Source organism: Lynx rufus, unplaced genomic scaffold (assembly GCF_022079265.1).
Source record: "Lynx rufus isolate CCGP_SWC_20201006 ecotype Redwood Valley unplaced genomic scaffold, mLynRuf1.p SCAF_21, whole genome shotgun sequence".
NCBI classification, from domain to species: Eukaryota; Metazoa; Chordata; class Mammalia; order Carnivora; family Felidae; genus Lynx; species Lynx rufus.
Window position 1 is genome coordinate 19,572,720 of NW_025814836.1, and position 25,267 is coordinate 19,597,986.

The 25,267-nt window shown below is 41.9% G+C and overlaps 1 protein-coding gene across 2 annotated transcripts in view; it reads left to right on the forward strand.

Moving 5' to 3' along the window:
* The window catches only part of AGBL1 (AGBL carboxypeptidase 1), a 696,557-nt gene that overhangs the window by 139,036 nt on the left and 532,254 nt on the right, over positions 1-25,267 (forward strand). For both annotated transcript variants that reach the window (XM_047086819.1, XM_047086820.1), the window contains exon 16: positions 3,435-3,588. In XM_047086819.1, coding sequence (XP_046942775.1) covers positions 3,435-3,588 — 154 coding nt within the window. The remainder of the gene's footprint in view (positions 1-3,434; positions 3,589-25,267) is intronic.

A 25,267-nucleotide genomic window follows, 5' to 3' on the forward strand; every position in this document is an offset into this window, starting at 1 on the left:
TTCACTGTAGGGTGCAACCCCCCATTCTTCTCAATAAGGTGCAGTGGTGTTGATTTTAGTTAGATCGGCAAACACACAAGACTAGGCTTTACCAGAGCCAAGCTGACTCATCCTTGAGAAGGAAACAAACAACCACAACATACACAGAAAGGGCTCAGTGAAGGTCTCTAGACTCCAGGCATGGCTTCTTTTGCCCTAGTCACTCTTAACTAGGGACATGTGTGGTCTTGAGAGATGAAGCTGATCATAGCCTAGGAAAACCATCAACCCTAGGGTTTCTTCCATGTTCATACCTAGCTATCTGCATAGACCTTTTGGTTTACATGTGTTTGTGTATGTACACTTTGTTACTTACCTTGTCTCCTCTGGGGGAGTGACTGTCTCCCTGTCAACAGCTCAGGGCATCTCAAAAATACCTGGTACTCTTTACTCAATGAACAATCACAAGAATGAAGTACAAAGGTTTGGTTGGGTACATGGGCCTCAGTTGAATTCTTCTCTTGAATCTGGGATAGACATGCTCCTTCTAATTATTTTACTTAATACTGTGTCAAATTCTGGTCCCAGAAATATCACCAGAGCAACATGTTTCTAAGAGAAATCTGAGTTTATTGCTTCCCTTTGTGTGTTGGGCAGAATAATGGCTCCCCCCACCCCAACTGCCAAAGGTGTTCTCATCTTAATCCCTGAAACTTGTGATGATGTTACTTCATGGAGTACAAGAGATTTTGCAGGTGTAATTGAGTTAAGGGTCTTGAGATGGGGAGATTGTCCTAGATTATCAGGTTGGGTCCAGTGTAATCACAAGGGTCCTTAAACATGACGGAATGAGACAGAAGAGTCAGGGTCAGAGGAGGGGATGTGACCATGAAAGCAGAGGTGGGCATTATGGATCCCTGGCTTTGGAGATGGAGGAAGGCACCATGAGGCAAGGAACACAGGTGACCTCTAGATTCTGGTAAAGGCAAGGAAATGAATTATCCTCTAGAGCCTCCAGAAGGAGTGTAATTCTCCCAACACCTTGACTTTTGCCCAGTAAGGTCCATTTTGGACTTCTGACCTCCAGAACTATAAGGCAATAAATTTGTGTGGCCTTAGCCCACTAAATTTGTGGCAATTTGTTATAGCAGCGAGAGAAAACCAATATACTTCACAAGGAAGAATGTGACAGGGTCTTGATAATATCTCAAAAGGGGTAGGGAAAAGGTGAGATGTATATTAAGTCTTTAAATCTTGTTAAAAGAAGGTTATTCAGGGGCACCTGAGTGGCTCAATTGGTTGAGCGCCCGCTCTTGATTTTGGCTCAGATCATAATCTCACATTTGTAGATTAGAGCCCTGCTTAGGGCTCTTCACTGACAGCATGGAGCCTGCTTGGGATTCTCTCTCTCCCTCTCTCTCTGCCCTTTCCCCACTTGGTGTGTGCATATGTACTCTTTCTCAAATAAATAATTTTTTTTTAAATGTGGGGGCTTGATTAGCATTGGGTAAAGATCATGACACAGTGGTTTAAGATTGGGGGACACTGTAAGGCAAGAATCATGAGGACTGGGTCTCCATGCATCTTGAATCAAAGAATCAGTTGTTGCTTTCTGTTGAAGAGTTGATGAGATGTTCCTGGAATGAACAATAAATTTATTTGTGATTTATATTTTCCTGGGCAAGACCTTCCTAGACTAGTAAAGTTATGTTGAGGCAGACAGGGGATAATAAAGTCAGTAGGCTATGTGGAGGTAGATGATTTGGGGTTTCAGTTGTAAAGAAAGTATGACTCAGGGTCACATTTTCAGCTATTCCTGAGGCTAGAGGAAAGGTCATACTGAGTCATCTGGTAATCTTTTCTTTCCTTTGGACTTTTTCTTTCTCCTTGCAACTCAGATATTTCAATGGGGTACAATAGGTTTTAGTCTACTTTTACGCAGATGCTAAAATTTTTACTTAATTTAGACAAGTCTTTTTCTTCTTTATTTGTGTGTTAATTTTCTGTTGCTACTCTAACAAATTGTCCCAAACTTGGTGGCTCAAATAATAAGCTTTTGTTTTATTTTGCTTTATAGCTCTTAGGTTAGAAGTTCAACATGGGTCTCACTAGGACAAAATCAAGGTGTTGGGGTTATGTTCCTTCTGGAGGCTCTTGGAGAAGAATCCTTTTCCAGCTCTTTGAGGACATCATGTTCCTTGGCTTTTGACCCGCTTCCTCCATCTTCAAAGCCAGCAATGACAGCCTGAGTCCTCGTGCTGCTGTCTCTCGCTTTCTGCAGATGGGAGAAGTTCCCTGCTTTTAAGTATTTGTGATTAGATTGGCCCTAGCTGAATAATGCAGTAGAAAATCTGTATCTCAAGTAGAACTTAATCCTTAATATATCTACAAAGTCCCTTTTGCTGCGGAAGGTAACATATTTATAGATTCCAGAGATTAGAGCATGGATCTTTGGGGGAGCCACTTGTCTGCCTACCACTTCCACAGTGAATGCTTTTCACACAAACACACCCTTTACTTTTGAAGGTACTACTCCCTTTTAATAATATATTTTATGAATATTTTATACACATTTTCATAGGATTCATATTTGTTTCATGTTATTATCATGTTCTTTTGTTATTTCTCAAAAGAACAAGGTGGGCAGTTTCTCCTTGGTCCTGATGCCAACTTGATTGTGGTGAAAACTTGAGCTTTTCAGCTGGAAGGATAATTTTTGTACACTGATGGTCTTGTGCTGAAGGGGACAGCTTCTCCCTCTGGTTACTGAGGTTACTATGTCGCCATTGTCAGGATACGTTGTGTGGGTGGGAGGAAGTCTCTTCACCTCTTTCTGATTAGTCCCACAGTTCGAGCTGGCGAAAATATGGTCAGAGGTCTTAAAGATTGTTGACCAAGAGTCTTAGTTTCAATGACTATTCCATTTCTGTGTCTTTCTGTGTTTTAAATGAGTGTTTGAATGGGAAGGTAGGGTAGGGAAAATTAATCACTACTGGGTCATTGTTCTCTTCACCTCAAATTCCACCCTGGATTGTGCTTTGTACTGTCCTCCGATGGGTCACAATGCTCTTTATGTTCCTTGTGCCGCTGCAGCTCTCTGTCTCATAGTGCCCTGGGTGTGCTCTATTTTCGTGGCGGCTACATTCTTTATATGCCTTAGTGATGAGAGGCTTGCTGTCTGCCCTGCCCTCTTGCTTTCAGTACCACTCGGAAACAGATATCCTTGGTGCAGACATGTGCAGAAACTGTTTCCTGTTCAGCTTCCCTGAACTCCTAGCTAGTAGGAATAGCCCCCTTTTTAATCACTTAATGCCCAATATCGGGCACATTAAGTGAACAAAAGTACTTCCAGCCTATAGGGAGTTACATGAATATAAGCTTTGCTGCTGTTTTCTATTGTGGTTGTCAAAAATATTTCATGAATAACAATCACTTCTGCCTCGTCTCTGCTCCAGACTCACCTTGACATCCTGGAAAAAAGCGTGAACCCCAAGCAAGTATACTTCCGCCAGGATGTTCTCTGCCAGACTCTGGGAGGGAATTCATGTCCATTGGTGACCATCACAGCCATGCCCGAGTCCGATAGTGCTGACCACCTGGAACAGTTCCGTGAGTAAAAAACAACCTCCTTTGAAGATTTGGTGATTATGGGGTGTCCTCACAGCCTTGGAAGCTTCCTGTCCCTCAGATCAGAAGCTCCATAAGGTCTGAGGACCAGTTTATGTTTATAGAAATGCATTTCCAACTCTTGGCACAGCACAAAGAATAAATGTTAATGTTGCTCTGTTGTTAAAGGGAGAAAAAAAATAAACTGAAAATTGTCAGGGAGATGAAGGCTTGCTGGAATTGAGAACAGTTTACTGGTGACAGTCACTTCCTCTCCTAAAACAGAACCAGGACTGGAGTCACATTTTCCAACCTTGAATCCAGGGCCTGTCCTCCCCATGCTCACTGCCTTTATACTGCTCCCACGGCCAGACAAGGGCTGGGAAGGAAGGAAGTGGATGGAGCCCTTGCTGAAGAATCCTCTTGAGGACTTCAACACCATTTGGATCTGAAGGGCTGACAATATGGGAGAGGCTCTAGCCAAGAACCGTCAGACCAAACCAACACATGCAGATGTGCACGCGCGCACACACACACAGATACACACACACACACACACACACACACACACACACACACACACAAGTGCCCCTGTAACATTAGAGCCCTGACCACAAATCTGACTTACCTGTAACCAATTAGCTTTCAAAGTTGGCTTCTGACATATTTTAGACCTTAGATAGGCAAGATAAACCACCAAACAGAATGAGGAGGGCTTTGCAATACAGAAAACCTTGCGAGATGAAAGAAAAGACTGGGGAGTAAAAATCTGGCCAATTTATCCCCAGAAGATGCAACCTTACCTGATGAAGTGCTAACTGTGTTCAGGTGACTCTTTGGTGGATGCAAAATGTAATTTCTCACACCCCATCAACATCTGACAATGGATGCTTAACAACCTGGCTAATCAACAACTGATTATCCCATCTGAATTAATGAAGCCCTAAAAGGCTTTCATGAATAATAAGGGATTTTCCAAAAACTTCTCTTACATGTTTTATGAATTTAAGAGCAGTTTCTGTAACAGTCACGGAGTCCTCCGCTCGCATGTGAGCCGTTCTTGGAAGTTAGAGACAGCAGTTTTTCTAGTGCAACCTTGGCCAAACAATAATTTATGTAACAAAGTGGATTTATGTGAGCCTGTGTTCTGAAGTGTCAGTTTCTAAATAGGAGCTGGGCAGGACCCAATGTCCGATTATGGGATGGATTGCCTCTGCTCTCTCAGTTTTTCATATGCTGACACAGGTGCTTTGGTTGGTGTCATAACTAGAAAGATCATTCCTGCTTTAAGGAGAGGACTGGAGACACGGCAAAGGTCCCTGAATAATTTGACACTCTGAAATAGTTCAGTTAAAAACAAAAAAAGAAATCTTAAAGCACCTTTAAGCACCTTTATATGAATCAAAGGAGGCTGGTTTCTGTCTGCGGCGTAAGATTAGAGATCCTAAGTGCATTCTCTCGTGTGTCATTACAGTTTTCTCTCTTCAACATGTGCTGATATGTCAGCTGTTGTTCATCTCAAGAGGTAGCGCAGGCAGGCATGGGGAAGACCCATGTGATGGTGGAAAGCATGCTGTTCACTTTCCTTTTGACACGATAGACTTGCAAGTGACAGTCCTCGAGCTGGACCCTGAGGAAGCCAGGGCTGTGCTCGATGAGAAAAGACTAATGAGAGCTATTCTTCATAGGTGTGCCGGCTGCACAGTCGCTCAGAGCCCATGCTTAGAAGGGCCATGGACTTCGTTTCAAGTCTTAAAAAGGTTTTGAACATGGGGGTCTGCATTTTCATTTTGCGGGCCCTGCAAATTCTGGAGCCAGGCCTGGGACTAATCTGAGGTCATCAGCAAAAATGTGACAGAAGCTAGTGTCCTGACCATGCTAGCATCTTCTATTGCCAAGTCATGCAAGATGAGTTGTAACCTACTTTGGTGGTACAGAGTCTTTATCTTTTTATTTTTCTTAAAAAATTTTTTTTGAAGTTTATTCATTTTTTGAGAGGTGCGGGGGGAGGGTCAGAGAGAGAGGGAGACACAGAATCCGAAGTAGGCTCCAGGCTCTGAGCTGTCAGCACAGAGCCTGATGTGGGGCTTGAACTCACGAACCGTGAGATCATGACCAGAGCCAAAGTCGAATGTTTAACCAGCTGAGCCACCCAGGTGCCCGTACGGAGTCTTATTTGTATGGACGATGCAGCTGGTTGGTATCTTTTGTGATGGTGGTTGAAGTCATCCATTTTACAGATGAGATAAATGGGGCTAAGGGGAGTTAACTACCCTGGTCCATGGTGGTGCCAAGTTTCCGATTCTGTTACTCTGATTGCAGAGTCCATACACCCAACAGATGTCCGAACACTGTCATTCAAGCAGGTGTTCAGCATTACATTCAGGTTCCACTCAAAACCAGAACTTTCCCTCCTCGCTGTCTTGTGTCCTCACATTATTAGAAGCCAGCTTAGTTGTTAAAGCAAGTCACACTGAGTGGACCACAACTAGATGTATTACCCTCTTCCGGCTCACGGTGAATTTCATTTTCCTTTCCCAACTCAGTGTAAGCCTTTCCATGGTGGATGTTTCAGATGCTGTGGCAGGAAGGCGGGGGTGGGGGTGGGGGGAGAAGATTCAGACTCCTCAGATCCCTGTACAGAGTGGAGATTGCGTGGCTGGGCTGCAGTGCTGGGAATAGTCACAGACTATGGGCTACGGATTCTGGGCTGCAGAAGAAGCAATTTTCTCAGCAGGTTGCGATATGTATATACAGATACATGCCATGTTGTGTTTCTGAGAAAGGAAATATCCAGCACAATATAAATACCACCTACCCTCTAAATTGCAATTAACCATGTCTGTAAATCAGTAATAAAACCACTTAACTTCCTTTCAACCACAAAATGTGATGCATTGTTTTAGAATGAGAAAATAGCAAAGGAGCTCAAGGCTCTCCTGCCTGCAGGCCTCCATCCAGGTGAATTTGAGTGGTCTCACCCTCTTCCTCCCTCCCCGGGGCCAGGCCAGTTTCAGAGTATCTAGCTGGGATTTGGCCAGTTTCTAGTGCAGTGGCTGACCCTCACTCCTCATAAGGAGGTATTTTGTGCACCGGAACATGTTCTTTCCTCTGTGTAGGGTTATCACTTTGGTCTTCTTTCAGAAACCTAAGACGTAACAGCGTGGCTCTGGGGCCCAGGGAGAAGGTAGGTCCCTTGCTTGAGACTGGTTCCCTGGTCCAAAAGTCCCGGACTAGAGATTATCAAGGACAATTTATTGATTACTTTTACTCCTTCCAGGGGTCTGGGCTCCAGAGAGTCTCCTAGAAGGATAATGTGATTTGATGTATATTTCGAAAGCATTTTTTTAAAAAAGATATTTTCCAGGGCTCCTGGGTGGCTCAGTCAGTTAAGTGTCCGACTTCAGCCCAGGTGATGAGCTCATGGTTTATGGGTTTGAGCCCCATGTTGGGCTCTGTGCTGACAGCTCGGAGCCTGGAGCCTGCTTTGGATTCTGTCTTCCTCTCTCCCTGCCCCTCCCCTGCTGTGCTCTCTCTGTCTCTCAAAAATAAATAAACATTAAAAAATTTAAAAAAATAGGGGCACCTGGGTGGCTCAGTCAGTTAAGCGTCCAACTTCAGCTCAGGTCATGATCTCGCGTTCATCAGTTCGAGTCCCACGTTGGGCTCTGTGCTGACAGCCCAGAGCCTGGAGCCTACTTCAGATTCTGTCTGTCTGTCTCTCTCTCTGCCCTTTCCCCCCACTCATGTTCTGTCTCTCTCTCTCTCTCTCAAAAATATATGAAAACATTAAAAAAAATTTTTAGAAATAAATAAAAAGGTATTTTCCTGGATATAATTAGCCTTATTTTCTTGATAACTATATTTTCAGCTTAGTGGTAGCCGTTTCCCTGGTGGATCTTTTACGGGTGTCTGGAGAATTGAGGATGGGTGCTGACAGTGGTCCCCAGAGAGACTCACTTTACACTTTGAGATCTGAGCCCTCAGAGCCAAAATGCTGGCAGAGCTCCAAGAGCAAAGTCACTGTCTGCCCTTTTCAGTGGGACAATGAGCAGGGTCGTTCTCTGAAAGATTGTCCCTGAAATCATTACGGAGGAGACAGGCTTGATGAGAAACTGACGATCAAAGGAGCCATTACAAAAGGACATACAGCTCATTCTAGCTTTAGGCTCCTGGTGGATGAGGTATCTGGGAATTAGCAGGTCCAGGCCCTTCCTGACTGGAAGGATTCCAGATGTCAAAGGAACCCCAGACCTTTGGGATTTGGAGAGCAGAGTGTGAGTGAGGAGTGAACAGTGTCCAGGAGAATGGAGTGGGGGCTCCATCAGTTTGGAGCAGAAGGCATCACCTGAGCAGGTCTGGGGATAGGTTTGGAAGGCAAGGTTGATCCAGGAAGTCGTTTCTAGTGCTTTCTGGGACTAGGCTCCATTGGCTAATGGTGTTCTGGCATGATTATACTTTGCATGGTTAAATCCTTAATACATTATGTGTTAATAGGTACTTTAGTAGATGCTCGGAATATGCAACTTCTAAGTAGAGAGTTGAGAACTCATATTTTCTTAAGTTTATGTGCTTATCAGGGATGGTGTGTGTGTGTGTGTGTGTGTGTGTGTGGTTTGGTTTTTGGATTTGAACTGAAGGTCATTTGTTTTTTTAATGTTTATTTTGAGAGAGAGCAAGAAAAAGAATGAATGTGTGCACAAATGGGGGAGGGGCAGAGAGAGAGGCGCAGAGCCCGATGTGGGGCTTGAACTCACGAACTGTGAGATCATGACCAAGAGTCGGACGTGTAACCGACTGAGCCACCCAGGCACCCCATGAACTGAAGGTCATTGTTTACTCAAACCCCAGTGTGTGAGGGCGAGAAGCCCAGAGAGGAGAATGGTTCCGGGGTCTGTGAGGCTCAGCCATCCCCCTAAACCAGGCCTCCTTTCTGCTTCTTGCAGAAGGGCTAAGTGTGCTCTCACAGACTCTTGTCATTCTCCCCATATTGCAGACAGCAAAGTTAAGGCTCACTAAAGGTAAATAACCAGCTTGCACCCACCAGGGTGGTAAGTGGTGGCTCAGCGAAGAGACCCCAGGCCTCTAGCCCAGAGTTCCAGGGTGGCCCCCTCCTTAGGGATCTGCCCTTCCCTGGGATATTCTCCAGAAAGGCACACAGACAGGACATGCTGCTTATTAAAGCCCACCGCCATTTTGTTGACTTCCATTTTCTCCACACGTCCCCCATAACCTCATATTCTAAATCCCCATTTCAGTCCTGAGGAAGTTGGGTCCCTTTTTAGTTTGGGGGGCTACATCTCTGTGATGGATGGTTCATTTTTTTTTCGGGGGCTTTATTGCCAATTATTTTTCTCCCTTTGGACATATTTCCCCCTGTAACAATATTGTCTTGACTGTTCTCAAGAGTTACCTGAGAGGAGGAATTAATTTGTGGGCATCTTCTGAGGGAAAATGCCGTTCTCTTATTAGAAACTCTCATTCTTGAGGTGACTTGTCACTGCCTGACTCACTGACTTGTGAGAAGTCAGGAGACAACAAAGGTGGATGGGAGGGGGTGGACCTGCTATTTTTGCAATTGGAGACACCTCCACCCTGCATTTATCATACCCTAAAAGAGCAGAGCGTAACCTTTGTATGTCTCAGGAGGTGAGGTGACATCACTCTACCACAGGGGCTCACACACAGTTCTTTCCAGGAGGCCTGAGGTGGGGGAGGCAGGAAGCTACATTTGTAGTTACTAAAGAATACCTTTCTCTTTTTCTTTTTCTTAAAAATATTCTCAAAAGCAATGTTCTATTCAGCCTGCCATTATGCTAAAAGCTTTTCCTTGGAAGACAATAGCTGTTCTCAGAAAAAAAGATTTACATGGGGTCCCCAGGGTATAATGAGCTACCAGGAGGCACCTGCCTCAGGTTGGGAGTTGTCACTTGTAAGTGGTTTTAAATTAGAACAGAGTGGAAAAATACACAGTTACAGAATTCCCCTTTTGGCTTCTTTGCAAATCATTTTGCCTTTGTCTGTCCTGGAGACACCTGATCAGGAATGAAGAGCGGAGCTTTCTGCTGAGGAGATTGAGAAGCCACAGAAGTGGTCCAAAGAAAACAGAAACTCTAGTGAAGTGAGCACCTCTCACTTCTAGAATTTTCTGTTTATTTGTTTACTTTTGGCCTCCACCCCCATCGCGGCCCCCTGCCAGAGGCATGTAGGGCCCAGTATTACTAAGGGAGCCCTGAATTTTTAGAGCTTAAAAATCCATAAAGATCATCGAGCCCCAATTCCTCAGTTGAGGAACTGAAGCTCGGGGCATGGCCGGACCTGTCTAGAGACCCTCGCTGGCTGAGGTGGCCCTAGACCTCAGACCCCTTGTCGCCTGGTGAAAACCTCTTATTTTCCTTTTCTGTAAAGCGTGGACTTCTGATGAATATTAGAACTAACAAAGGGGCTACAAGAACATAAAGACTTCTCTCTGTGGACACTTTTAATAAGAGGAATTAGAATTGGAGAAAGTGAGCTGTGCCTTTTCCTTGTCCTGGGATTTGCATCTCTCCAGGCAACCAGGGCTAGGAAGCATGGAAGATATTAGGAATATGAAGGTAAATATTATTTAATCCTTGTTGAGGCACTCGCATTCTCCAGGGAAGGTATGTGTGTGTATGTGGAAGTCATGTTAACAGGACATTGTGATACAGCAAGGTATACCATAACAGGGGGATAAACAAAGTGCATTGCAAGCAGAGACAAGAGACCATTTGCCTGTGTGGTGGGATCAAAGGGGGACTTACACCCACAGGGGGGAGCTATTTAAATCCCATCTGTGTGGTGGTCTTATAGTGACATGGCTTTCACAGAAACCTCAGCCAGAAACCTCAAGTGTCGCCTGGGTGGCTCAGTTGGTTAAGCATCTGACTCTTGATTTCAGCTCAGGTTATGATCTCAATGGTTCGTGGGATCGAGTGCCGCGTCGGGCTCTGGGCTGACAGCATGGATTCTCTCTCCCTCTCTCTCTGCCCCTCCCCTACTCGAGTGCCTCTGCTCTCTTTCTCAAAATTAAATAATTGGAATTGCAAAATAAAATAAAATAAAAACTTGCAATTGGAGACCCCTCCACCCTGCACTTATCATACCCTAAAGGGGCAGAGTGTAACCTTTGTATGGCTCTGGATGTGAGGTGATCTCACTCCACCACCACAGCTTCCCAGGGCTCACACGCAGTGCTTTTCTTTAAAAAAAAAAAAAAAAAGGAAACCCCAAACCATTTGAAGAACCATTTGTATCTCTCTTAAGAAGGCATGACAGGGAATATATAAAACACATCCAAACCATCCACAAGTTGTCCTCATCTTTCTGACGTTATCAGTCTGCACATACATAAATAGTAGGTAACCCCTCCTTTTTCAGTACAAACCCTCAAAACTCTATGGCATTTTGACTGGTTGAATATCTCTTTTAGGCTTCCCATGTTTGCCTCATCAGTCCACGAAAAGGAAGAGTATGAATGAATCTTACTCCTTCCAAGACCAGTTGGTGGGAGTGGGGAAGACTGTAAAACCTTATAGTTGAATAGCTTTGCTATTCCCTACCACATAAGTACTTTGGTCTTACAAAGTTTTTACTTAATATCACTTGGTCCTCATAGTACCCTTGGGAGTTGAGGAAGAGAATACTTATGCCCACTGTATAGTGATAAAACTGATTTTGAGTGCTATTTGATCTATATCTTGAAGTCAGACTGGCACATGCAGAGAAATAGGGGAGTATCTTCTCCAGTAGAAAAACAGCATTTGCAGAGGCTGGGGGGCCTGGACCTAATGCTGTGGAAATCTCAGGGCACCAGGACTACAGGACTGTAGGTTGATTATGGGATCTGATGATAGATGAGAAAGGTGATTTGGGCTAAGTGGTTAAGGCCCTTATTTTTCATGTTAGGAAGTGTCTCCTGAAGGCAATAATGGGCTCATAGGATGTTATTAAATGCGAAGAAATGACAAGATCAGACTTGTTTTGGAAGAAAGTTTTGTGGCAGTCATGTGGAGCTGAAGTCCAGGGTGAGGGGAAGTTAGGTGACCTAGAACTTGACACAGAAGAGGTTTTATGCAGTTAGACTAGAATCAGACTCACTGTGTGTGTGTGTGTGTGTGTGTGTGTGTGTGTGTGTGTGGTGGGGGGTAACTTTGGTTCTGCCATGTATCAGCTTGACCTTGGGAAGGGTGCTTAAATATTCTGTGCCTTGGTTTCTCCATTTATAAATTGTGAGTCATAACCAGTACCTTCTTCCTGGGGCAATCCAAAGATTTTAAAGGGCTTAGAACAGTGCCTGGCACATGGGTACTCCAGAAATAATAGCAATTGTTAATCTTCCAACAGGTGATGTGGTTTCCAAGGAAGAGGTCTATGGAAATGTGGAAGGGTCTAAATTTACAAGAGATGTCTAAGAATTGAGAGGCCTTGGTGGTTGGTTGGAAGTAGGGATAAAGGTCACAGAGTTGAGGTATTTCTACTTTGGGTGATAGGTGAACAGTATAATGCCAACAAAGGCATATATGAGAGAACAAGGCTGCTGTGGAGGGATAATGAGTTCAGTTTTGGAAATGTTCATTTTCAGAAGCCTGCAAATTATGTAAGAACTCAGGATAAATATAATTATAAAGCCAATATGCTATAAAATATAATCTATTTCAGAGGGAAATAAAACAAATTTTGTATTACCTGAAAAATTTTCTCAATTAGCAAGGATACTAAAAGTTGACTATATGTGGTTACTGTAGCAGAAACATGTAATATATTGTATCAGAATCAATCATAATGTATCACAGAACATTCTATTCTAGAAGTATGTTCATGAGGTATAATAATTTATATCTGCTAAGGGAATTAACTCTTTACAGAGTATTTCCATATGATTAATTGTTCCATATAACAGCTCTGCAAGGTAAAGAAAAAAACAGAATTGTATTTATTATCTCCATTATTAGATGATAAAATTGAGGCCCTGGAAAGACATGTGATTAGTAAGAGCTAGAGCTCCAATTTATCCCCTGTCTGAATCTTTTTTTAAAATGTTTATTTTTGAGAAAGAGAGAGAGAGAGAGAGAGCACAAGCATGAGTTGGGGAGGGGCAGAGGGAGAGGGAGACACAGAATCCGAAGCAGGCTCCAGGCTCTGAGCTGTCAGCACAGAGCCCGATGCGGGGCTTGAACTCACAGACCATGAGATCATGACCTGAGCCGAAGTCGGATGCTCAACTCACTGAGCCACCCAGGTGGCCCATGAATCTTAAGCTTCATAATCTGCCACCTCTTTCGACTGTGCAATAATGAGAGAAGATCCTTTACCTTCAAGATGCAATTCCCTATATGTAAAAGTAATTGTTTATGCTACAATTCATATGTTCTAGATTTCTCCAAATGTATGAATCCATATGTGGTCATGTGAACCTTAATAACCTTTGTAGTTTTAGTAAAATTGAAATTTTATTGCCTCTGCCAGACTGCATACCTTTCTCACCTACATCTTACTCCTTTGTCACTCAGTATCCTCCAACCAGAATAATCTTTCTATTCCTTGAAAACAGTGAGCTAACTACACTCCCCTGGGCCTCTGCATTTGCTGTTCCCTTTTCTCCATAGCTTGACATGGTCGATTTCTTCTTATTATATATCATCTGCCTTCTTGGATCACCATATTGAGAGTTATTCCTCCGTCCAGAGCCTCTTTATCATATGACCCTGTCTGTTTTCTTCATGGCCCTCCCTGTTGGCTCCCTGAGAACACAGACTGTTTGCTGTATTTTGTCACCGTGGTATCTCTACGAACCAAGAGTCCCTGCACAAAACAGGTGCACACTAAATATTTATTGAAGAAATAAGTGGAATCCCTGCATCTGTTCTTGTTATCACCTATAATGTAGGGCCTTTAACCTCCCTTGAGAAGTTACTTCTTTCCTGTTTCTTGGGGTACGCAAAGGTAGCCTTAACTACTGAACTGATTTCTCTTCCTATGATTTTGCCTTTTTTTCAGAATGCCATATAGATGGAATATGTGGTCTTTTGTCCTGTCTTCTTTCACTTAACATAATGCTCATGAGATTCATTCATATTGTTTGCATGTATCAGTAGCTTATTCCTTTTTATTGCTGAGTATTATTTTGTTGAGTGGATGGGCCATGGTTCATTTATCTATTCAGTTGGTAGACATGTGGGCTGTTTCCAGACTTGTTATTATGAATAGAGTTACTATTCACATATACAGGTATTTCTGTGGATATATATTTTCATTTATATTGGGTAAAGAAATTAAGTGTATGTTTAAATTTCTAACAAGCTGCCCCATAATTTTACAAAGTGGTTGTTCTTCCAAAGTATTGCATTCCTACCAACATTGTATGAGAATTTGAATTGCTTAGTATCCTTGCTAGTACTTCGTATTTTTATTTTTAAATTTTTTCCAGTGTAATAGGTATGAAATAGTATTTCATGATAGTTGACTTTGTGTTTCCTTGGTGATCAATGATATTGAAATGTCTCTTCAAATATTTTTTCTTACTGAGTTCGATTATTTATTTTGGATACAAATTCTTCATCAGATATGTGCTTTGCAAATATTTTTATCCAATCTGTGACTTGATTTTCATTTTCTTAAAAGTGTCTCCTAAAGAGTAGAGATTTTTAAAATACTGTTTTTTTGTTTTGCTTTGTTTTTGGTTTTGTTTATGCTTAGGGTTAGTGATTTATGTATTCTAGATAAGACATATTTACTTGACTCAGTGGTTATTGACTGGGGATATATTTTTGCTCCTCAGGAGAAAATTGGTCTAGAGACATTTTTGATTGTCACAATGGTCACAACTGGAAGGATTTCTACTGTCATCTAGAGTGTAGAGGCCAGTATGCTACTAAACACCCTACAATGCACAGACAGCCCCCCCCAACCCACCTCAAAATGTTAATAGTACTGAGCTTAAGAAACCTTTGCCTAAAACAAGATCACAAAATTTTTATTCTAAGGTTTTAAAATAGTTTTAAGTTTTACATTTAAGTATATATCAAGTTGATTTTAGTCTATATCATGAAGTGTAGATCAAGAACTAAGATTCTTCTTTTTCTTTTCCTTTTTAAGAAAGGCTACGGAGATTTTGAAATTTGAGAAGAATTGAAATCTTGACAATATTGTGTTTTTTCTACACGTGAACATGATATGCCTCTCCGTTTATTTAGGCCTTCTTTAATTTCTTTAAGTGTTATACAGTGTTTAGTATAAACTTCTTACATATTTTTTTATTATTTTTTAATTTATTTTTAAATTTTTTAAATGTTTATTTTTGAGAGAGAGAGAGAGAGAGAGAGAGAGAGAGAGAGAATAAGTGGGAGAGGGGCAGAGAGAGAGGGAGACATAGAATCCGAAGCAGGCTCCAGGCTCTGAGTTGTCAGCACAGAGCCCAGCCCCAGGCTCAAACTCAACAACCACAAGATCATGACCTGAGCCGAAGTCAGATGCTTTTAACCAACTGAGCCACCCGGGAGCCCCTATATATTTTTTAGATGTACCTCCCATTCACCTTTGAGGTTATGGCAAAAAAATTCATTTTTTATTGGTAGTATATGAAAATACAGTTGATTTTTTGTGTATCAACTTTGATTCATGTGACTTTGCTACCGTTTTTACTTCCAATAGCTTTTTGCATAGTTTTTTTTTCTTTTTAAATTTTTAGCATACAGGACATGCCTGTTGACTGTGAATAAAGAATTTTATTACTTTTTGTTTATTTTGTATTTTAAAATTTTTTCTTGCCTTAAAATATTGCCTAGGAACTCCAATATAATATTTAATAGAAGTGGTGATAAGAGATAGTATAACTTGTTCTTGTGATGTAGAGGGAAACTAGTCTTTTACCGTTAAGTATGGTATTATTTGTAGGTTTTTTAAATAGATATCCTTGAGAAAGTTGAATGACAATTTTAGTAAGCCGAGAATTGTCAAAAATGGTCATATTATTTTTTGTTTTTAACCTGCTCATGTGGTGAATATTGTTTGATTTTCAATTGTTGACCCAAACTTGCATTTTTATTTTATTTCATTTTTTATTTTAATCCCAATATAGTTAACATACAGTGTTATATTAGTTTCAGGTGTACAATCCAGTGATTCAACAGTTCCGTATACTACTCAGTGCTCATCAAGATAAATGTACTCTTTTTTGATAAAAACTCCATTTGTTTGGGATAATATTTGCCCCACACTTATGAGGAATATTGATCTGTATAGTTTCTTTTTCTTTAAATATCATTGTATGGTTTTGGTATTTGGATAATGCTGGCTTCATAAAATGAGGTGGGAAGTGTTTTTATATTGTGGTAATCTGACTATGCCCCCCCCCCCCCCATATATTAGGATATATTCATATCCTAATCCCAGCAACCTGTGAATGATACCTTATATGGTAAAGATTTTGCAGTTATTATTAAGTCAAGGGTCTCTAGATGAAGAGATTATACTGGATTATTTGGATGGGGCCTAAATGTCATCATAAGCACATTTATAAGTGAGGGGCAGAAGGAGATTGTGAATAGAGAGGTCATGGGGCAGAAACAGAGGCACAAAAAGAAGATGCTACATCTTTGAAGATGGGGGAAAGGTTCATGGTCTCAGGTATGCAAGGACTGAACCTCTAGATGCTAGAAAAGACAAGGAAATGGATTCCTTCCTAGAGCCTCCTGTAGGAGCATCGTCCTGGCACATCGCTGGCTTTGGCTCACTGAACCCATGCTTCTGGACTTCAGAACTACATAAGAGAAGTAGTTTGTGGTGGTATTTGAAGCCACGAAGTTTGTGGTTCTTTGGTATAGCAGTCATAAGAAACTAACAGATATTATCTCTTTTATTTTCCCCCTTTTGGGTCTACTTTATTTATTTTAGATCCAATTTTTCACCTGCAATTTTTCCTTTCTGAAGAACTTTAATACTTCTTGTATTATTGGCATATCAGCAGGCAATAACTCTCTGAGCTTTTATTTTTATGAGAAAAGTCTTTATATTTCCCTTTAGTTTGAATTTTTTTTTTCTGAGTATGGAATTCTAGGTTGACAGGTTTTTTTTGTTTTGTTTTGTTTTCCTTTCAGTATATTAAAGATGTTGCTCTGATGTCTTCTGGCTGCATAGTTGGCTGGCAGGAACTATGGTATAATTCTTATCTTTGTGTCTCCCTCTTCAATGTTTTACTTTTTTTCTGGTTGCCCTCAAGATTTTCTCATTATCTTTGGTTTCCATCAGTTTGACTATGACTTATGTAGATGTGATGTATATATGTATGTATCTATTATTCACATATCATTTCAAACTTCTCTGAGCTACCTATGTCTGTGATATATTTTTCATTAAGTTTTGAAAAATTTCAGTCTTTATCTCTTCAAATATGTATTCTGCCTCATTCTCTCTTCCCATGCTGGAAACCCCATTATATATATGTGAGACCCTTTTGTATTGTTGTCCCACAGTTCTTGAATGATTTATTCTGTTCTTTCTTTCTTTCTTTCTTTCTTTCTTTCTTTCTGCCTTGCTTGTTTAGATTTGTGTAATTTTATACATTGTTCTTTAAACTCCCTGATTATTTCATTATTTGTCCAGTCTTCTGATATGCCCACCAAGAGAATTCATGTCTGATATAATTTAAAAAAATTTATAGAATTTCCTCTTGAGTCTTTTTTTCTTTTTTTTTTTTTTACAGTTTCCTTCTCCTGGCTAAAATTCCCCATCTGGTCATTCACATTTTCCTTCTTTTGCATGATAGCCTTTAACATATTAATCCTATTTCTTTGCAAGTCCCTATTTAATAATTTTAGCATTTAAATCTTCTCTGAGCCTATTTCTGCTTATTTCCTGATAGTGGTTTTGTTTGTTTGTTTGTTTATTGAATGTTAGGAATTCAATAGGTTTGGAAGAATAGTAGAGAATGAGATCCATACTATTTACATTCAGTAATGGGTCTGCCTCCTGTCAATATGGAGTGCCGTGGATCTGATCAGGAGTGGGTTTTGTTCTTATTACTCTTAGTGTGTGCGGCTGGCTTCCATTTCTTCCAGTGGTGGTTGCTGTTGTCCTGTAATTAGCTTAGAGCCTACAAGGCAGGGGGAGGGGCAGGGGCAAGGGCAATGCTCAGTGTTCCTGCCCCACCCTGAGCCCTCACCAGCTTGTCTGCATCACAGAGAACCTAGGCTCCACACTCTGTTTCTGCCCCCAGGGGCAGACAACTTTTGCACCTCCCCCCATCTCAGAAGCACTGAGTCCTGAGTCCTGAGGGTGAGAGGGTCTGCTGGTCCTCCCACAGCAATTTAAGGTCTTACTTTGTAGGAGAGGGTCCAAAGAAGCAGGTGGTATTTTACCCTGTCCATCAGCAGCAACTGACCTTCAACTGGCCTATTCCACTGTGCATGTGTGTGGGGGGGGGGGCGTGCAGGGGGCACTTTTCTTATTCTCCTACTCTACAACTGATCCAAAGAGAAGAGTTTGCAAGTAAGGGTGAACTCCTTTTGTGTACGATTGATTCTAGTCAATAGCTATCCTACACAGGGCTTTCAGGAATTTAACATTTTACTTCTAATGTAGCAGCTGCTTTCTTCCTCTTGTGCTCCAACAAAGGTAAAAACTTTGTGTGTCTATCCTTGCAGGGGACTTACCACTCTGGAATTCACTTCATTTGTCTGCTTTATGACGTTGACTTCTGATAGACTCAAGGAAAGTTATAATAAATGGATTGTTGAGCACTTTTAAAACCTTTGTTTGTATGGATAGGGTGGAAGGATCATTCTCCAGTGGCTTTCCGCATGTTTTCTTGAGAAGGTTGTTTAAAACAGTCTATTATTTTTCTGTTAGTGGGTTTCCTCACCCTTGGGCTCTCCACTTAACATCCTCCTCTCTGACTTTTTAGTTTCAATTATTAGATTTTTCACTTCTAGAAATTTTATTTCCACATCAGTATGTCTGCTTTTATGGCCTTATTCCTTGCTCATATCTCAAATTGGTTTCATTTTTTGAGATGTTCAGCTTAGTTATGTCCTATGATTTCCATAAATTAATCTCCAGTCTTTGCTCTTCTGATTCTCCTTTCTGTTGCCTCTCACTCACAGGGCTTTGTTTCCTGGTTTGCTTTGTGATTTTTTTACAGTAAGTCACTCATTGTACGTGGAATTTTATCTGTGGAAAATATTCAAGGACGGAATTGAGGCCGCTTAATTTAAGAAAGCATTCATATTTGCTTCTGTTTGCCATTTGAGGATGCTAGCACGTGAGATGACTGTATCCCTTGCCTCAGATTTGGGGGGCCACAAACGGATATGGATCATACATTCAAATGGATGTGAAGATTTGCTTGTAGGTGTATATTCATAGGGAGAACTTGGGATAAAATGTTGTTCTTGCTCTCCCTTTCTGTGAATTGAGAATGAAGACCTTTGGGGATGCCCCACCATGAGTGAGCCCTGTGTTTCACTTCCCCGGGTCTCCTGCAGCCTTCAAAGCAGAAGCTCAAGGTCTCCAGGGCTTGGTAGAACCCCTCCAGGAGAAAATATGCTTTGATGTTTGCTGATCTTACAAGGTTTCTTTGTTTTGTTTTGTTTTATTTTATTTTATTTTATTTTATTTTATTTTATTTTATTTTATTTTATTTATTTATTTATTTTTGGTCTCACTTTGTTTTTGGCATCTACAGACTTCTTCTTTTCTGAGAGGCTCAGCAATGCATTCAAAATGATTTTTGAAACAAATATTTTAGCATTTTGGTTGTTTCATTCAGAGGATTGTTCAGAATATTTAGGCTATTATTCTGCTGGAAATGGAGGTTCTCACTCCTTGATCTTTCACTTTACGTGCCACTTCTTTCTATTAGAAGGGAAAATGAAAGTCTTTTTTTGTTTACTATAACGGATAATATGAATTTGAAAGTCTGTTTGTGAATCTGAAATAGCGGATCTGCTATGCTATATTTAGCATTGACGTTACTGCTGCGGAAAGAATATTCTTTCTTTTCTGACTCTTGGGATACTTTTTTTTTTTCCTCCTAGCACAAAGTCAGAATTTTAGTGAAGCAGTATTTTGGAATTTCTGAATATAGAATCCAACAAAGGGACCAGGTTTTCTCCAGTGCTTTCTGTTTTCTTTGACATCATGAATGTCATCAGAAGACCCTTTGGTTTTGTTGCCTTTAAGATGACTGATTTACCTAGAGGCACCTCTATCTGGTTTCAGTCACCTGCATCCAACATCAACACCAGAAACCTCAAAAGGACATTGCATTTAATCACTCCCTGTAGTTCTGCCCTGTGAGGCTTGCTTGCGGTAACTCCAGCTGTGGGAGGAAATATTTGTCCTCTTGCAAATGGTAGAGATTCTTCTGGTCCCCATGGTGAACTGGGGGAAATATCTACATTGTAATTTGCAGGGCAGGGGTGCTTAATGTAATAAGGACAGTGAAGGATTCTCAGCATAGCTGGTCTGTGTTCCCCATGCTCTCAAAAAGCCAGAATAGAGAAAGGCACCTGGGTGAATCAATCAGTTAAGTGTCCGACTTTGCCTCGGGTTATGATCTTGTGGTTTGTGGGCTCAAGCTCCCCATCGGGGTCCACGCTGGCAGTGCAAAGCATGCTTAGGGTTCTCTCTCACTCTCTGTCTCAAAAATAAATTGACTTAAAGCCAGGATAGAGAGAGGCAGGAGAACCTGGAGATGGATCCTGGCCATTCTTCCATCATTAATGTTCACAAACCCCCTGGGATCCTTCATTCCTCTGCGGTAGAGGTGAGTGATGAGTAAATACAATAGCAGGAACTCCCTCTCACTCCAAAACAAAACCGTCACACCGAACAAGCCTGGGACTGGGTTTAGTGGAGGCAAACGGATGCCTTTGATACATTTTCCAATTTGTTTGTGGTGGTTTACCATATACACATTTTCCCAAACAAAGTTGTAAAAAAGGAAGGAGTTTGGCAAGACAAGTGTGTGTGGAATCTTGAGGCCGTAGCTGGGAGATCACGCTACTGTTTCTAGTCACAGGAGACGTTCAGCAGCATGGCTGAACCAGTGGGCATGTTAACTGCCCAAAATGTGATAATTAAAATGTATGCTCATAGCTACCTTGGTAATGATCTTGTGATAGAGTTCTCCCCTCAAGCTGGTGTGTGCACTGTTGCCTCTCCCCAGCAACAGATGAGGGCATTAAGAGTTCGCACGCCGCAACTCAGAGGGAATCGGTGGTGCCCCAGTGTTCTGTGTACCTTCCCTGCAGCTGGTTTTCTGTGGCTCATTGAACGTTGAGTCCAGGTGGCAGCTGTGGATTTTGACATCCCAGATTTGTACAGGGCGAGGGCATCCTCAACGCGTAGTGATGTGCATCTGGGTTGGAAGTGGCTATTCACGAAACTGACAGGGTAAAGCCCTAATTAGAAAGACCAGCAGGGCTCCCTGGACCCCAGGATGCTTCAACAGAGCCGTCACTGTCTCCCCTCAGGCAGGATCATTGTGCTGGAACACTGAGCAAAAAACATTTTGTTCCATGTTCAACATAAATAACTCCCATCATTAGCAATGTGACAAGCAAAAGGAGGACCTGCATGTCAAAAGACAAGGATGTATGCATTGTGTTTGTAAGGGGCGATTTTGCAAGCTTTCAGCTGCGGGGGGAAGCAGCTTTCAGTTTCTGGAAGATGCTTCTGGAAACTTCTGGAAGATGCTACCGTAAGTAGAATGGATAGTCCCCTATGGTTTTCAATTGACTGAAGGTTAATTTGAGGTGTTGGACACACTTTAGGATAGGAAAGGGATTCAGGGGCCATTGGAATGTAAATCACAATTCGTCTCAATATTTTGCAGTTTTTCATTTTTGGGAGGCTCAGTGTTCTGATCCTTAAAATGGGACATTGTAAGCAACTATCTTTGTTTAGGTATCTAATGCGGTCCTGTTGATTAAGATTCTGAACTCTTTGGGAAGAACAAAAACAAAAACAGAATTTGTACATACCAAATTGCACTCTGAATACACTTGTGCAGACAGCGTTTATTTTTATAATCGAAAAGAAATATAGCCAGATCACGTGGTAGTTTCTTAAGTTGTTATGAAAACCAAGAATCCTTATCTTAATTTCTTTTCAATCAATAAACCATTCCTGATTCACAAGGAAGAAAAGTGGAATAGAAACTGTCTGCCTTTGAAGGCAGCTGTGATGTAATGATTTGGTGGGCAACTTACATAGTTTAATTAAGCACTCCGATTAAATCAATATGTATCCAAGAGTTCGGCCCGGCAATCAGCTTAATCTCATTAAATGTTGTTCAGGCCCCAATAATTGATTAATAATACATTATCGTTTATGAATTATTGACGTCAAGTTATTATAATTGTGCCTGCTTTGTTCACAGCACCTGCTGCCACATGTTAATTATGAAATGCTCTAGCACTTTTCCTGGAATAACTTTAGAGATAAAGCTGATGGGGTTTTTAATGAAGTGAGATTATCTGTGGTTCAGAGCTGGTCAGAATGAGCTAGGCTTTCTCAACCCTGCCTTGTTTAATAAGAGGGAGCAGGTATTTGACTTTTTAAGAGCCGAGGCTGTAAGAATTAAAAGGCAGAGCTGGAGGGCACCATGCCGGAGTTGGGTGTTGAGGTAGGTGATGTCAGAGCCATAAGCCAGTGGATTCTGCCTATTGAGCAAGACAGTGCCAAGCCAGTGGGGAGTGAGGTGTCCCCTGACTGACCTGCATGCTCCCATTGTCAGCCGTCTAGGGGAAGAGGTAGGTCCTCAGAGACGGAAATAAAATTGGTAGTGTGCAAGATGACCCTTAATGCCTTATAGGAGGAATGACTCTTTGGAACTTCTAACAACAAGGAAATACAGTAGTCAATCACTGCTGGGGTTGACACTGGGGATGACCTTCTCTTTCTGCTGAGATCATACCAAAAAGTTATTCTAAGAGAAGAATGCTATTTTGTATACTAGCTCAATCAGACAGCAGATATACAGACATCATTCCTGTCACTCTGGAGATAATGTATCTGTTGTTGAGGTTTGGATATGCCCAAAGGTATTTGGGGATTCTGGTGGAAGGATTCGACCTCTTTTGGTTAGAGATGGGAAGCAAGGGGACTGTTCAGGGAAATGCCCCTAAGAGGGGACCAGGGCTGAGGAAGGAGTTATCCTACCTAAATCAGGTTAGTCTTTTTTAATGTTTATTTATTTTTGAGAGGGGAGGGGAGGAAAAGAGGGCGGGGGGGAGAGAGAGAGAGAGAGAGAGAGAGAGAGAGAGAGAGAGAGAGAGAGAACACCAGTGGGGGAGGGAACAGAGAGAGGGGGACAGAGGATCTGAAGTGGGCTTAGAGCCCATTGTTGGCTTGAACTTATGAACTGTGAGATCATGACCTGAGCTGAAGGCAGACACTTAACACTGAGCCACCCAGGTGCTCCAACCAGGTTAGTCTTTTGCATGTTATTTCCCATTCTGGCTCCATGTGGTTATTGTTGCCAGTTAGTAAAATCTTGCTTAAGAGACCCTGCCTGGTGTCAGCTGCACCAGAGAAGTCAAGACAGGAGTGGTTGGGAATGAGTCCATATTTGAGGTCAAGCACAAAAGGAAGGGATAGTGATATCAAGGCCCACATGGTTATAGTAGCCCAATGGATTCAGGTTTCATGCTGATGGGGAGGGTGACATTTGGGAGTCAAGAGCCAATTTTGGAGAAGTCCCACGGCTTCCTACATTGTGAGTCTTCTTCCTGGAAGGACTCGCCTTGGGTTTTGTTGGAGACACCCTGGGGGGTATTGCTGTTGCCATCTCTGAGGAGCTTCTTGCCCCAGGATAAATAGGGGCTCCCACTAGAACTGAAGCTGGCTCCTCTGAGAGATTGCTCTCCCAGTGGGACTCCCCTTTCATCTCCAACACCCGGCCCAGAAACCAGCTGAATAACAAATAAAGTCTAATCTTCAGGCTCCATTTTTTGGGTGTGTGTGTGAATGGCATAAAAAACTGCATGTTTTCAAATGCATATTTCCAGGAAAGAAGTCATTGTGACAGAATTAGAGATAAAGCATAGGTTTACCATCAGACTTGGGTTGGAATCCTGGATTCTCTGTGTGGATTTTGGAAAGTGACTTATACTCTCTCTGAGCTTCAACTTCCTCATCTGTAAAATGGGGGTGTTATCACCCTCACAAGGTTGTGCTAGGGATTAGTGAGGTCAGGTCTACTTTCCTAACAGGGTGTTGAAGAGAGGGTCCTTGTTAAATGCTCACATACACATTCTCTCGCTCCATCTTCTCTGTCTATTGTAAGCTGGTATAATCATCCATTTTATTTGGTGCCATTTTAATACCCCAGTTAACCCACAGCCTTTTGAATTGAGGGGCACACTGTGAGATTCAAGTGGGGAGACCAGCTGCCTCAAGGTAATGTCAAGAGCTAGAACCCAAGCATTGGTGTTTGAGTCATTCTGATCTGCACTCGAAATTTGGGCTTGCCTTCACAGTGGCTGGGGTCAGCTGCTGTAAAAACATTGATTTCTGGGCAACCTCTGGACTGAACCAGCCTCAGTTTCTTCATCCATGAAATGACATCAGGAATATTTTTTCCTGTGACTGCAGTGAAGCTTAACAAATTCGGTGCATATAAAGCACCATGCTAGTTACATAGTGGGTGTTCCATATTCCTCTTACTCATTTTGCATGGGCATACTCTAGCTAGTATTTGTCTCCGAACTGGCATTGGTCAAAGAGGAGAATGTAACATTTCCTGTTTGTAAGCTCAGACAATGCCAGTGGGCAGGAAGTAGCAGGAATTACAAAGCGTCCTGTCTCAAACAGACTGAAGCTCCCAAGGAAGAAAACAAAAAGTCTATTTTCAATACACCAAGTTAAGGACACCTTTTGGTAGAGACTGAAGCACTCTGTCTTATTCATGTTGTCCAAATGAATCCAAGCGTATCTGATTTTAGCATAGACAATGGGTTTCCTTGTATCCCTTACCCCTTTCCCTATACCTAGCGTATCTACCATGGGTGGACCCATGGCAAGTGTCTGAAAGGGTCCCATTATATTAGCGTAGAGTTTAGACAAAATCACAGGGAGACATGTCCTGATGATATGAAGATTGTGTGAAAGCAATCTCTCAATAGGGTCAACTGCTAAACAAATCTCCATTCATTTCTGGAGTGAAGGGATCCTCCAGAGAGGATCCTCATTTTCCAAGTTGTGCTTTGTTCATTTTTGCTAGGTACTCTCTCTTTCTCTCTCACACAGTTTTGCTACATAAGCACACCTATCCATGCCACGGGTGCATAGGCACATGCAGTAAACAGAGGGATGAAAAGAGTAGTCTCTGAAGCCTGACTGCCCTGATTCTCAGGCCAGGTCTACCATTTTGTGAATGGAATGTCTGTCAGCATTTGGTCTTAGAGGAGGTGATCTTGCCTTGGAGGATTTGGGGACTGATGGGTCCTTTCACTTTCTGCAGGCTGATTTGCTCTTCCTATCTGACCAGATTATATCTGTAAGTTGAGAGCACATTCCTGGAAAGGGCGTAATGGGTCAGAAGATGTAGAGATGACATCATCACATTTTCTGTCTCATCTTTTTCTTAAGTTTATTTATTTATTTCTGAGGAGAGAGAGAGAGAAAGAGAGAGTGAATGAGCAAGCAAGCAAGCATG